Source organism: Podarcis pityusensis (genome assembly GCF_964106645.2).
Source record: "Podarcis pityusensis genome assembly, chromosome: Z".
In the NCBI taxonomy this organism is placed as follows: Eukaryota; Metazoa; Chordata; class Lepidosauria; order Squamata; family Lacertidae; genus Podarcis; species Podarcis pityusensis.
Genome location: NC_138044.1, coordinates 7,605,444 through 7,620,088, shown reverse-complemented (window position 1 = coordinate 7,620,088; position 14,645 = coordinate 7,605,444). Strand labels below are relative to the sequence as shown.

Below are 14,645 nucleotides of genomic sequence, written 5' to 3'. Positions count from 1 at the left end.
GTGCACATTTTGTTACAAGCCATTTCCTCTAATATATTGAATTTTAAGATACCTTTTTCATGAAAATAATCATTTTCATGCACACTTTTATGATGATGATGATTTTTTGTACACCTGCAGAAAAAGTGATGGATAATAATGCAACCGGTGGTGGCTGGTGCCCATTGGGACTGGCAGGGTAAAAAGCAGGGTGTCCAAACCAGAGGTGGAGTCACAGCCAATGACAGGTGGAGCCACTACCTGATTGGATATGAGTAAGAAGGCAGGCAGGTGGGGTTGGCTGACGACAGACTGAGGTTGCAGGTGTAGGGGCAGTGCCCCATTTCCCCAATGGACTAGCTTCCAATGAATGATAGTGATGCCTGGAACACCTTCACCCTTTTCCTAAGCTGTTCTTCCTGCTTTCTCTTACCAGGGCCGTGGGAACAACGTGATTCACTGCCGGAAAGACGGCACCTGGAGCGGCTCATTTCACCTCTGCAGAGGGATGCAAGGACACTGCTCCCTTCCCAGCCAGCTGAGCGGGGGCCTGAAACTGCAGTGTCCAGACGGATACAGCATAGGTATTTATAAGGTTTCTGCCAGCTTAGAAGCCAAATGGTTGATGTCAGTGAAAAAGGCAGGAGAAAGGCAAGGGTTCTTCAAAAGCTTCCTCTTCCGTCTCCCACCTTCCCCCATTGGCCTGAGTCTCAAAACAACACAGCTAATTAATCCTTCTTGAAAGGGCAAGACAGACTTTAAGGTGCCAGACCTCTTGGTAACATATGATGCTCCCTTGCACTCACATAACAGGGCGGTTCTCTGTGGTCCTTGGTGATGGCTGCTCACAGTTAAACTGTGGGTAGCAGCCTTTATGTAACTATGTGCACAGGCACTTCTGTGTGGATGCTGAAGAAACAACTAATGGGAAGCATGGCAGTGCAGGGATGAGGAACTCTGTGGTACTTCTGATGTTGCTGGACTACAGCTCTTGTTATCCCTCACTATGGACCATGCTGGTTGAGGCTGGAGGAGCCACAGGTTCCCCATCCCTGCAACAGCAGTCTCCAAATATCTGAAGGGCTACCGTACACCTGTTGCCTTAGGGTATAGCCTAGCATGGAATGAGTGGAAAGCAGATTTTGGCTGAAAAATTGGAGAGGCTTTCTGTGGGTAAGAGCTGTTCAACAGAGGACTAGCTTGCCACTGGAGATGCTGAGCCCTTCTTCTGGAGGCATTTGGTCCATTTATCAAGGATGGGAATGTATCAAGGATGCTGCAACATCATGCATTGAGCAGTGGCTTGGACTAGATAACCCCCAGTGTCCCTTCAGATTTTTTATGATTCTACAAAGAAGAGGCCAGCTAGATCAGACCAAGGTTCCAGTTTTCATGAATGCTAGTGTGGCATCCTGTTTGCCTCAATGACTCCACAAAGTGCACAAAGCAGGACATTATGGATTACATCCAATATTCATCATACTCTGAACAGATCTGTTGAAATTAATGGGCATTACTAACTTACATCCATTGATTTCAATGGTTCTATTGTGAATACAAAACCTGGAGAGCAACTGCTGGTCATTGTTGACCAGGGATGGTGAAGCAGTGACCCTCCAAATGTTGTTTGACTGCATTTCCCAGGGATGCAGGTTTTCTGTTCCTGGTGTAGGCAATATTGAGCTAGGCAACCTCAAGTCCCGATTACTACAATGTTTCAGTGTGGGACTTCCCTTGGGCCCAGTCCAGAACCTCCAGCCGATGCAGAATGCTGCAGCTAAATTGTTGTGGACAGCCTATTACCAGTGCATAACTCAAAATCTTCCACTGCCTACCCATGTGCTACTGGGCCAGGTTCAATGTTCTGGTATCATTTGGCAAGGCCCTTAACAACTTCTGTCCAGGGTAGCTAAAGGACCACTTGATCCCTTCTATCCCTCCCTGATCACTGAGGTCTTCAGAGGAGTAATTTGTAGTGGGGCCCCATGGTTCTGGTGCACAGTTCGTATCCACCAGGAGCTGTGTTTTCAGTATTGTAGCCCCAATTTTGTGCAAATCCCTTCCAATAGGGCCCCCTCCCTATTGAACATCTTTCTTTAGAAGACTTCTAAAAATTCAGCAGGCATTTTGACTTCTGTCTGATTTTATAGTTTGAACTGATTTTTACCCTTTTTTGTATTTATTGCACACTGCTTAAAAACTATTGCAGTTAAGTGATGTATAAATTGTTTAAATAAACAGATAACTAGGTAGGTTAATGGCCTGGCTTGGTATAACACAACCTCCATTGTCCCAATGACATCCTGAAAACATTTGCCTGTGGTTGTAGAAGCAGAATGTAAGACAAGCCTGCTGGGTCAGTCCAATGGCCCATCTCGTCTAGCATCCGTGTAACTGTGGGATTCCTGCAAGCTGAACACAATGAGCACAACAGCACTCTGCCAACCTGCATTTCCCAGCAAGTGGTATTCAGAGGCATAGAAACATAGCCATGGTGGCTAATAACCCTTGAAGAAGACAGTTGTGCCCTGTGGGAATGGACCCTCTGCTGGTCAACACCTTTTCATTTGTCCATATCATGGACACAACGCCAGGGTTTGAAACAGGAGACTTTTGCATCCCTACCTGGAGATGCCAGGGGCCGGATCTCTGGCCTTCTCTATGCAAAGCATAGGCTATGGACCTTCTGTGAGTGGCCCTTCCACAAGTGTGAGCATCACTGACAAGGGATGGGGGAGAGATTTGATTCAGTTTGCATTTGAAGCCAAATCCGCTTAATTCACACTTTCTGAAATAATCCACTAACTGAGGCACACTCTCCTTTCGAAATATGCACATCTCTAAAGTCATATACTAAGGAAAAATGCACACTACATACTTTCAAGTACAGCTAATGTTGAAAACAACATACACAAATACATTATATAGAGGGAAATTGCTCTGCAAGTATGTGTATGTCAAAGCAAAACTGCAGACAAAAGGTTACATTTGGAGAAATCCACACTAAAATGCTGATGATTTTCCATGATAACTTAAAAAAACACACCAAAAACAAAACAAAACCTGGCAAACTGATGTGGCAATGTGGAGAACTTAATTTTGAGATTGGAAAAGGAAGAAACTGAAACTGACAGATCCTCCCATCCCTATCACTGATCCAGGTTGTGTAGTCCTACCAATACAGCACAGATGCATTGCAGGTATAGCTCCAGGTCTATGTGTGTTTGTGTGATTTCCCCCTGCGCCATTCTCTCCTTGGCTATCATTTTGAACTCCAAAGAAATATCTCCCCTCCCCTCTCTCTTACACATACACTGTGCTGATCCCTCATTATAGCCTAACTATTGTGAGTTGCTTCAAGGCCTTCCCAAGGGGGAGAGGAATGCAACCTAGATGAGCTCACTGCTCTGTAATGATGCCAATTATGGATCACATATCAAAACAATTCAGGCCTGCTCCTCTCCTGAAGTGTAAATTGCACTGCTGGTGAAGCAGTGAGACGGCAAGCAGGCATCCTTTTCCCTGACAACGTGTATTATCTCTGGAGAAGAGGTGACCTTTAGATGCCTACCAAAGGTTGCTGTAGCATTCAAGGGACATCTTCCCCCCTCATTTTTCATAATGCTGGGTCCTAACTTTCTTTTTTTTGGTAGAGGGGGCAAGGTGTAGGACTGGAAGCTGAAATGGAAATTAAATGGCAATTGCCTTGTTCCACAAGGTATTGTTTTGTTATTCATTTATGTCACTTCCCCCATGATCATAGAACCATAGGATTACAATTACAGTTATCCTCCTTGTTTTAGCCTTATAGCAAACTTTGGGGGTAAGGCTGCAGCAATTAGTGCTGGCTCTGCCAGTATGTATTATGGACCAGGGTCAGTCTGAGCCTGGGTTTTCCGTGCTCAAGTCGTTAGGGTAGGTAGCAACTTCTACCACCTTCGGGCAGTGGTGAGCTGCAGTAAACCCATCTCAGGGGTACAGCCTCTGCTTTGCATGCACAAAGCCCCAGGTGCAATCCCAGGTCAGCCTGTAATGTCACCAGCATGAAATTCTGGTGGGCCACAGCCAGCCAGCGTAAACAATATTGAACTATCAGCAGCTAGTAGCCATGATGGCTATGCTGTGCCTTCTCAGCCAGAGGCAGTAATGCTTGTGCATGCCAGTTTCTGGAAACCACAGGAGGGGAGAGTGCTTGTGCTAAGAGTCCGCTTGTGGGTTTCCCATTCAGGTATTTGTCTGGTCACTGAGAGAACAGAATGCTGGATTAGATGGGCAGTTTGTGTGGTGCACATATGTTACTTGGAAAAATGCTGGGGATTGAACCCGGAACCTCCTGCATGCAAAGCAGTTATGCTTCTTCTGAGCTATGGTCCTTCCACATAGATGGGTCATTGGCCTGATCCAGCAGGCTCTTCTTCCATTCATTGTCATTGGCTGGGCCCACCCCCACAACCCAGAAGGCAAAATCTATCCCAAGCAAGGCCTCTGATGAATATCTTAACAGCTGTGCAGAATCATTGGGGAATAAGCAGGCTATTTCGGTGGTTTATAGGTCAGGCGTTGCATTGAAAGAGGCATCTGTTGTCAGCAAGAACAGAATCTTGTCTAGTGAGTGACAGATAGCCACCCACACATACAGACATACCCTCCAGTCCTATGTTGTGTCTTCCATCCACTGGGAATGAACCAGTAACAGCTGTCTATGCAATTTTCCCAGAAAGCTTAATAAAATGCTGCTATCAGTGAAACTGCATCCATGGGATCTGTTAGGTTGGCACGTATATACACAGGTGAAACTCAGAAAGATAACCCATCTTCAAACAACAGCAAAATCTATCTACCCGTTTGACTCAGCCACTCAAAAATAATGGAAGGCAAGCCTATCCAAAGGCATTTAAAGGCAAACCTATCTAATTCGCAGTTTCTGAAACAATGTGCAAACTGAAACAAAGCTATTGTTTGAAATTCATTCTTTTCCATATTTTGCAATGCAATTTCTCCATCCAAGTAATGTGTAAAAATAGCAATAGTCACAATAATACTAGAGTAAAAATGCACATATCAGTGAAAATATTGTAATATATTTGGGGCAATTCTTTTGGAAATATGTGTATATGTGAGGGGAAATGGCATAAAAGCTGTGTTCATTAAGAGAAATTTGCACTAAAATACTGGTAAATTTTAATGAGGACTTTAAAGAAAAACTTACATGGCAATGTGAAGAACCAAATTTAAGATTGGGGGGCAGGGGGGTGAGAAACTGGGAGAGACCAAAATGGGTAGATGCAGACATTGGTGTTACTGCAGACACCAATCAGGGAAGGGTTTGTTGTGAGCCAGAAGTGAGAAGCTGCCTCCCCTCTTTGGTCTTGTTTCTGATACTGATTGGAGTTCAGAGCTCCTTAATGACACACTCACAGCAGCTGTGCCACTGTGAGAGTGATTTCGCAGAGGGGGAAAGCCAATGCAGCAGTGGCGGCAGCACCCCCAGGGGTGTAGGTTTGTGTCTTCGAAAAGCTCTAATATATTACTGCTTACCTTAATAGGGAGAGGGCAGGGCTCCTGTGGTGCGCAACCATTAGGCAAAATGAATAAGGGGCTCACCTGCTAGCAACTGTGCCACACCACTTGTGCCCTATGTAAACAGGTTTCAAATGCATTTCAGGCTGAAAGCTCCTTCATAGAAAGAAATCATATCTGTTTGATTAATCTGTTTAGGTCTCACCTCTTCCTCCTGAAGATGCTCAGGGTGGTAATAACAGCACATAGAAATAACATGCACATAGAAAACTAGCTTGCCAGAGAGATGGGCTCCCTGGCTTGCTTGATTTCTGTGTGCAAAAATCTATGTGTGATCTCCCTCTCCCCCCCCCTCTCTCTGTGTGTGTGTAAGTGGGCATTGATAGATATAAAATTCTTATTGTCTTGTTACATTTGTACCCTACTCTTCCTCTAAAGAAATCAAGATGGTGGTGATGGTGGTTATCAGACGTTTATATCTCAACTTTCTCCCTGACATGAACTCAAGGTGGATGCAGATAAAAATAAGAACAGCTAAAAACATAGGTGGGGGGGGGAGGAGAATAATTAAAAGCAATTAAACATAGATAGAATTAACACTACACACACACACACAAATGGAGAGAATAAAAACAGCATGGTAATTCAACAGGCTTTTGGGAACTACATGGTTCTCCCCATCTCTATTTTATATTCTCAATTATTGATCATCATAACTGTTATATTTATATCCCACTTTTCCTCTAAGGCAGGCGAGCTAACGTACATGCTTTCTTCCTCCTTCAAAATTTTCCTCTGTAAATTAGAATAGATTGAGAGGCAACAGCAACCAGCCCAAGGTCACCCCAGGGCTTCATAGTGTGTGTTTGAATCCCAGTCTCCTGGGTCCTAGTTCAACAGTCTAAGTATTACACTGCATTGGTTTCCTTACTAAGAACTGGGTTGTTCATCTGCATGTGTCCTGCAATGTCCACATACTTACGGAGTGAACTTTCTAAACTGGTGTTGTATACAACCAGGTCTTTCCCAAAAGTTTGCAGGGCACTTACATACAGTGGTACCTCTAGTTGAGGACTTAATCCATTTCAGGGTGCCGTTCGCAACCCAAAAAGTCTGCAACAGGAGTGCCTCTTCTGCACATGTGTGAGGCACAGTTGAGCGCTTTTGTGCATGTGTGAAGCGTGCAGATTGCTTCTGCGCATGCGCACATGGAGAATCCAGAAGTAAACACTTCCGGGTTTTCTGCTTTCGTAAGCTGAAAGTCCATAACAAGAGCGGAACGCAACTAAAGGTACCACTGTACTCATAAAAAGTGAGCTATCCAGCAGCATACTGTATATGGGCAACTTCCCTGTTTGTGCAGTAGCCTTGCTTCTGGCTTTCAGTTTATGAGATTGGGTACAAGTGATCTGCATCAAGTCCTGATGAGGAGAAGAACCCAAGCTGGAGTGCAGAAGAAGAAGAAGAAGAAGAAGAAGAAGAAGGGTTGTTTGGATTTGATATCCCACTTTATCTCTACCCTAAGGAGTCTCAAAGTGGCTAACAATTTCCTTTCCCTTCCTCCCCCACAACAAACCCTCTGTGAGGTGAGTGAAGCTGAGAGACTAGCCCAAGAGACTAGCCCAAGGTCACCCAGCAGCTGCATGTGGAGGAGCGGGGAAGCCAACCCGGTTCACCAGATTACGAGTCCACTGCTCTTAACCACTACACCACACTGGCTCTCAGAAGAGGATGCAGGCAGGGGTCCATAGCAGCCAGCCAGTACAGGGGACTGAGGGGCAAGGCATTTGCATCCACTCCGGAAAGAGAGTGGCCAATGCCAAGCCCTTCAGAACCCTGGACAGGTACCAAGGAAGAGGCAACCTTCTCCAACATGGGCTGGTTGCAGGTTGAGCTATTGTATAGTCATTCAGCCTGACTGCCTTTGCTGGAGAATGGAGATCCTTAAAGGAAGAGGCCTCTGGCATGCAATCTAGCATTTGGTCACTCATCTGCTGGGCATGCCTGTTGCAGTGGTGAGCAGATTTTAGACACAATGCCTTTGGGTATCAGTGATGCTGCTCCTTCTCTGTGCTGCAGTTCATGGATTATGATGCTTCCTGGTTAGTGGACCTGAGCTTATCATCACAGCCCAAATTTGGAATTCATGTAGGTGGTAGGTGCTACTGGCTCAACTGGCCCCCATCCTTCCATTCAAAACATTCAGAATCATAGCATTGGAACCAACCCCAAGGGTCATCTAGTCCAACCCCCTGCAATGCATAAATCTCAACTAAAGAATCCATGACAGATGGACATCCAAACTCTCCAAGCAAGGAGAGCCCACAAATTCCCAAGGGAGACCATTCTTCTGTTGAACAGCTCTTACTGTCAGAAAGATCTTCCTGATGCGTAGTTGGAATCTCATTTCTTGTAACTTCAAGCCATTGGTTCAACTCCTACTCTCCAAAGCAGGAAAAAACAACCTTGCTCCGTCTTCCATGTGACAGCCCTTGAGATATTTGAAGATGGTATTCTATCTCTTCCCAGTCTCCTCTTTTCCAGGCCAAACATACATAGCACCGTCAACCGCTCCTCATAAGGCTTGGTTTCCAGACCCTTGATCATCTTGGTCGCCCCTCTGAACACTTTCCAGCTTGTCAATATCCTTCTTAAATTGTGGCACCTGGAACTGGACACATTACTCCAGGTGTGGTCTGACCAAGGCTGAATAGAATGATACTATGACTTCCCTTGATCTGGACACTATACTGTTAATGCAGCCTAGAATAACATCAGCTGTTTTTGCTGCTGCATTACACTTTTGGCTCATGTTAAGCCTGTGGTCCACCAAGACCCCTAGATCCTTTTCACATGTACTACTGGCAAACCAGGTGTCCCCCATCTTAGATTTGTGCATCTGCAGAACTTCACATTGGTCCCTATTAAATTTCATTTTGTTAGTCTGGGCCCATGACAAGGGTGATTTGGCTTCTTGCTGGGAAGACTCTCCCCTTCTCATTTTCCTGGCAAATGGTTGTGCTCTTTCCCCTGTTAAGATAAGCCCCCTCTGATCCTGTCAGCTCTGCTGCCAGATTTTAGAACTAGGGTGGGGAACCTCATCCCCAGTGGCTTCCCTCATTGACCCTCTAGTGATTTTCACAAGGCTGGCTGTAGTGTGTCTGTGAATTGTGACTAATGCTGTCTTTCATGCCTGGATGAAATATGGACATGGTACATGTCTAGCCATGTCTGCTTTTGGTACTGCTTGGCATGTGGCCCCTCTTTAAACTTGCCCTTGAGGGAGTGTACCCCCAGGTGAAAAAGATTCCCCATTCCTCACCTACAAAGATAGTCCCACATTGGAGAACTCCACCCCACTCCTTTTGCTTCTTTGTGGTGACTAGTCCAGTGTGGGTGCAGTGCCAGCTCCAGGTGCAAGGGGACTTGGCAACTCCTTACCCTGCTACAGTGGGGCCCTCATATGTTGGAAGCTCACTTTCACCTCTGGTTTACAGGCTGCTGGTAGCATCAGCAGGCAGCAGTTGCACTTTGGCACCCAGTAGGTTGCTGTGACCACCAGCCATCTAAATTAACCTTGGTGATCTGCACATACATAGTAACATCTGAGGACTTCTTGTGGTTAAATCACAAATCCAGTCTTCCAGCGTGGGAGGTAGCAGAAAGTGTCAGTGGGGATGGGTGTATGGAGCCCAGTGGTTCCCCAAGTGTGCTTGGTGCTAATGGCCCCGTGTGTATGAACCATCTCCTCTGTCTTGTCTGAGCTGGAAGATCTGGCAGCATCTATTCTCTGAAACTCCCTGTCTATTGATATTTAGGCCAAGCCTTTGTTATAATGCTTTCTTTCTTTTTGTTGTTATTTAGGTGAGCCTCCCCATACATTTTATTATGCACATTTGTTTTTAAATTCTGTTGATTTGTATCTATATTTTGATAATTTTATTATATTCTTAAAGTCGGCTTTTATTGCTATTTTAAATGAGCATTTTATGCAATTTTATGTAAATCACATAGAAATATTTTTGGAGTAAGTGACATAAAAATGTTGTGTACAATGAATGGGTGATTAATAAACTGCTTGGGGGTTGAATACTGCTTAGAGGTTTCTTTTAAAATCAAGTGGTATACCACTTTAAAAAATAAATATATAATGGGGCCTCCCCTCTCCAATCTTCCTATCTTCCTTTTTGAAGGAGCTGAATGTACCATCTTGTGCCCAGACCATCCTAGTGAGCCCATCCTGTTGCGTGCCAACGAGACATTACAAGACATCCAGCACTGGATGAACCCTCCAAGAGTGAAGGTCAGTGGATAGTCCCAAGTGTGATTTGATGGATAGATTGTTGTGGAACATTGACCCCCTCATGGGCTTCCTAGGTAGGTTTGGTTGCAACAAACCCAGCAGATAGTCTTGAAAGCGGAACTGGGCAAATTCATGGTCAGGGAGAAGACCATCAGTCAGCAATGGCCAGGATAATAAACAGCAACTTGATGTTCACCACTTGATGGCACCCAGCTTCCTCCCAACCATGGGGTGCTCTGGCACACGGCTGCCTCCCGACAACATGGGGCAGGGTTCTGCAGTGTGGGGATGAGGCACGGCACATTGCCTGGCCTATCCCTTCTGTGTGGGGCGCTGGGGCACAGGGTAACACCCAGCCTCCTACTGACAGTATGGGCCTTCTCCCAACCACACACATGTGGTCCCCTCAATCTTTGGCACAAAGTGGTGCTGCTAGTTCATAAGTAGCCTACCCCTAAATACCAGACACAGTGTCTTGTTGCCTTCATGACTCTAATTGGTCACTGAGTTCTTCCAGACTGCTGTTATCTTATAGAAGGGATTAAAATGCACACTAGAATTTTAGGTTTGCACTTTTAAGGTGGATTAGTGAGTTAAAACATGCCATCATGCAACAAATCTACCTTAAAAACCCCCAACAACAACTGGACTCCCTTTTTTGTTCGGAAAGTGATGGAGAAAAGCATAGGAAAGTGTGGCTTGGACAAATGACTAATGGGAGGATATGTAAGTCATTATGTATGTTCATTGTCATATAGCCAATCCACACATCAGAACAAATGGTCACTAAAGACTGGACCTAGTTTGACCACTGCATAAGCACTGTGCATGCGAATCAGGATGAATGCTCTATAAACTCATTACCTAGGGGATCCCAGTGAGGGAAGCATGATCCTGGACTAGCCATACATGCTTATCCTTATGGTATTATGGGCAAGTGTACAAATGTGATGGAGAGGCAGTACATTTCCGAGCACAATTCAAAATGTTGGTGCTAACCTTGAAAGCCCTAAATGGCTCTGGCCATGTATGCCTGAAGGAGTGTCTCCACCCCCCATCATCCAGCCTGGACACTTAGTTCCAGCTCTGAGGGCCTTCTGGTGGTTCCCTCACTGTGAGAAGTTACAGGGAACCAGACAGAGGGCCTTCTTGGTAGTTGTGCACTCCCTGTGGAATGCCCTCCCATGAAGTGTCAAGGAAATAAACAACTATCTGGCTTTTAGAAAATATCTGAAGGGAACTTTTTAATGTTTGATGTTTTACCTTGTTTGATGTTTTAAGTTGTTGCCCAGAGCAGTTGGGGCAAATCAGTCAGATGGGCAGCATATAAATTATTATTAGTATTGTTAGCCACATTCAAGCAGTGACTTGCTTTCAGGTAGGGGTCAGTCACTTGCCAACAAATTTAGGCTGCGCAATTATAGCTGATTTGTATTTCCAGAGGAGAAAGGATTTTTTGCAATCAGAAAGGTCAGTGATAGGGGAAAGCACTGGGAGGTTTGGGTGGCCCTTGGCTATCATCTAATCTTCCTACAATGCTACCTAGTCTCCTTGCAAACAACTCAGGATGAATGTTCATTCAGTAGTCTGTGCCATCTAAACTGACTGTAATCAGGTCAGGTCGAATGCTCAGTAAACAATGAGTTTCGATCTCCTATCACCTTCCACTTCTCCCAGAAGTCCAAATTCTCAGGCTTCGTTTATCTTAAGAACATAAGAAGAGCCTGCTGGGTCAAGTCAATGGTCCATCCCTTTTGTCAGCCTTTTCCCACAGTGGCAAACCAGATGCCTCTATAGGAAGAAAGCCCACAAGCAGGACCTGAGCACAAGTGCACTCTTGGCTGCTGTAATTTCCAGCAACTGGTATTCAGAAGCATTGTTCCTCCAACTGTAGAGGCAGAGCATGGCCAACATGTTTAGTAGTCACTGATGCCCCTCTCCATGCATTTATCTAATCTTTTAAAAAAGTCATTTAGGCTTGTTGCCATCACTGCCTCCTGTGGCAGCGAGTTCCATAGTCTAACTAGGCACTCTGCGAAGAAGTATTTTCTTTTATCTGTCCTGGATCTTCCAACATTCCATGTCAGAGGGCTCTAGGTTTCTTTCAGATTGCACATTTTCTAAGATTGCTAACTCAAAAACCTTGTCATTGAATTGGCTGTTCTGAAGATAGGGATAGAGCATTCACAGTCTATTTCTGGTCCATGCCATTCACTTCTGTTAATCCATAAATCTGCTCCCTGCTTCCCCATCAGTCTATGATTTATTTATCTTTTAAACACATAAAAATTCCCATTATTTTTGCACTTTTTCTGGGCTGAATTGTACACCGTTTTACCTCAGGTATGCATTTTTCATATGCTTTTTAATCTGAAGCATGCAGTTTTGTACACACTCGGGTACATTTATTGAATTGAGAACTATTGCAAAGGGTGTGTGTGTAAAAAACTGGCACGAGAACTAGCTCCAGATTTGTACATTTGCCTGTGAAGTCCAAATCAGGTGGGTCCTCTTAAAATAGCAGGCTGAACAGAGTCCTTGAGCATCCAGATTTGGAAACAAAATAAAGGAAGGGAGGAATGACCGACCTCAGACCTCAAGATAAATTTGGAATTTACATATCTATCATGGCCATTGGGGCAATTTCTTGCAGAGAATAGGACCAGAGAGTGGGTGGCCTACAATAATAACAGCCTACCCCCACTTACAGGGCCTCCTGTCACTCTTTGCACCACACAACACATTAGAAACTTCCTTATCTACATTTTAGAGGCTCTTTCTCACCATATAGACTTTCAAGTGGGGTTTCAGGGGGGTTGGTTTTTTGGTTTTGTAATTCACTGTGAAATAAAAATCCTGGCTTGAAAGTGTTGTAGCTTTCCCCTCCCCCCTCCCTCCCCATTCTGTCCTCCTTTATTGATGCCGTCTCTTGAAAGAAGCCATAACGAGTTTTATACCTACATATCCCTGGAGGGCTCATTAGGTAGCCAGAGGAGGGGAAATAACTGGTAGTAAAAAGGGGAAAGCGGCCCAGATTGCGGGGAGGTGACGGAGAGAAAGGCTGAAGTATTCCAGGAATACAGACCAAAAAAAGGAGGAAAAAATACAAGTCACTCTCACCCTCAGTGGGAAGAGGCATGCAGAAAATCAATTCAGATTAGGGGTGTGATGACTATTCCTTAATTTTGATCATTTGTTTCAAAAGTCACATGTTCAATGCAGCTGGACAAATCACTGATAGGGTGCTCCCTTGCCTGAAGATTTGCACTGTTTCAATTCTCTTCAGAATCCCTTTCTTCCTCTGGCTGCTCCTCCTTCTTGCCCTCATTTGCCATTCATTGCCCTCATTGTCCTCAACTTCATTGCCCACATGGCTGTTCAATCCAGTTGGCTGTGACAATCCACAAAAATATGACCTAGTTCACACAAAATCTAAACCATGGTTTAGCGTTATGTGTTAACCCAGCCCAGCAGCTTAACTATGGTTTTTTAACTATGGTTTGTTTGTTTGCTTGCTTGCTTGTACCCCGCTCATCTGACTGGATTGCTCCTGCCACTCTCGGGCAGCTTCCAACATACAGTCATACTTTGGGTTGAAGTAGTTTCGGGATGAATATTTTCGGGTTGCGCTCCACGGCAACCCAGAAGTAATGGAGCACATTACTTCCGGGTTTTGCTGCTCACACATGCGCAGATGCTCAAAATGATGTCACGCGCATGCACGGAAGCGGCAAAATGCGACCCGCGCATGCACAGACACGCAGTTGCATCTTACGTTTACTTTAGGATGCGAACGGGGCTCCGGAACGGATCCTGTTCGTATCCAGAGGTACCACTGTAAAATGAAAACAGAGCTAAACATCAAGCGTTAAAAACTTGAAGGTTGTCCACTAACCAAGGTTTATGATTCATTTATAAACCATAGTTATAGCTTTGCATTTTGTACAAATCCAGACCTCTTTAATTTTAACTTAAGTGAAGAGTGACAAAAAATTCAAACCACTCTCATGTCTCATCTGCTCTCACTGGTGCTTTTAACTATTATGTAATAAAACAAGGTTTAAGTGATCATCCGCCAGACACCTCAACTTAACTATGGTTTAACTATGTTTAACCATGGTTTAGTGTTACATGCAAACTAAGCTTTTATCTACAAGTGTTTCTATGATGCTGCCACACCAGATGTTGGTTAGTGATACTGAGGCATTCAAATGGGCTTCCACAGGCAATGGAATGAAATAGTGCAAATTAGGACAGTGAGGGTGAAGATGGCAATGTAAACAAAGAAGATGACTGGAATAACACTCCTATGTTGGAAATGAGTGTTGAAAACAGCTAAAAATGAATAGTGCTTTACAACACTCAAGGAAATGATCATGGAGTGAAGCAAGTTGTTTATGTTCAGCCCTAATTCAGATTTGTTTAGATGATGAAGGAGGAAAATGTCCTTTACCCTTACTGTCCTCACCTCATTTGCCTGTAACATGGATTGAAATACCACTTCTCTTCTAGGGATTAAGATCACTGGGTTGCTGCAATCACCTACAAACTTGCACCCCCCCCCCACTCCCACAATAAGCATAAATTGAGGCCTTTATGAAAGGAATACATTTCCCAAACCACTAGAATTCAATTGAAGATCTTCTGTAGCAGGCCACTGAAGCAGTGTGCAGCTATCTCCCTTTATATGCCTACCTCTGGGAGACAGAATGCCCAAAACTCACAGCACAGGTTTAACAAATACAATGGTAGGGATGGCTACAAAGGAAATATGGGCTAGATTGCAGGTGTAAAATTGAAGGCAGCTGTAGGTGTTGGGGGTTGGAGGACACCCATGGCACCT

At 44.6% G+C, this 14,645-nt stretch overlaps 1 protein-coding gene across 1 annotated transcript in view; it reads left to right on the top strand.

The window, feature by feature from the left end:
- Nucleotides 1-14,645, top strand: part of PAPPA (pappalysin 1) — a 234,811-nt gene that overhangs the window by 189,984 nt on the left and 30,182 nt on the right. The window contains exons 18-19 of the mRNA XM_080990779.1: nucleotides 416-563; nucleotides 9,693-9,802. Of these exons, the coding sequence (XP_080846905.1) occupies nucleotides 416-563; nucleotides 9,693-9,802 (258 nt within the window). The remainder of the gene's footprint in view (nucleotides 1-415; nucleotides 564-9,692; nucleotides 9,803-14,645) is intronic.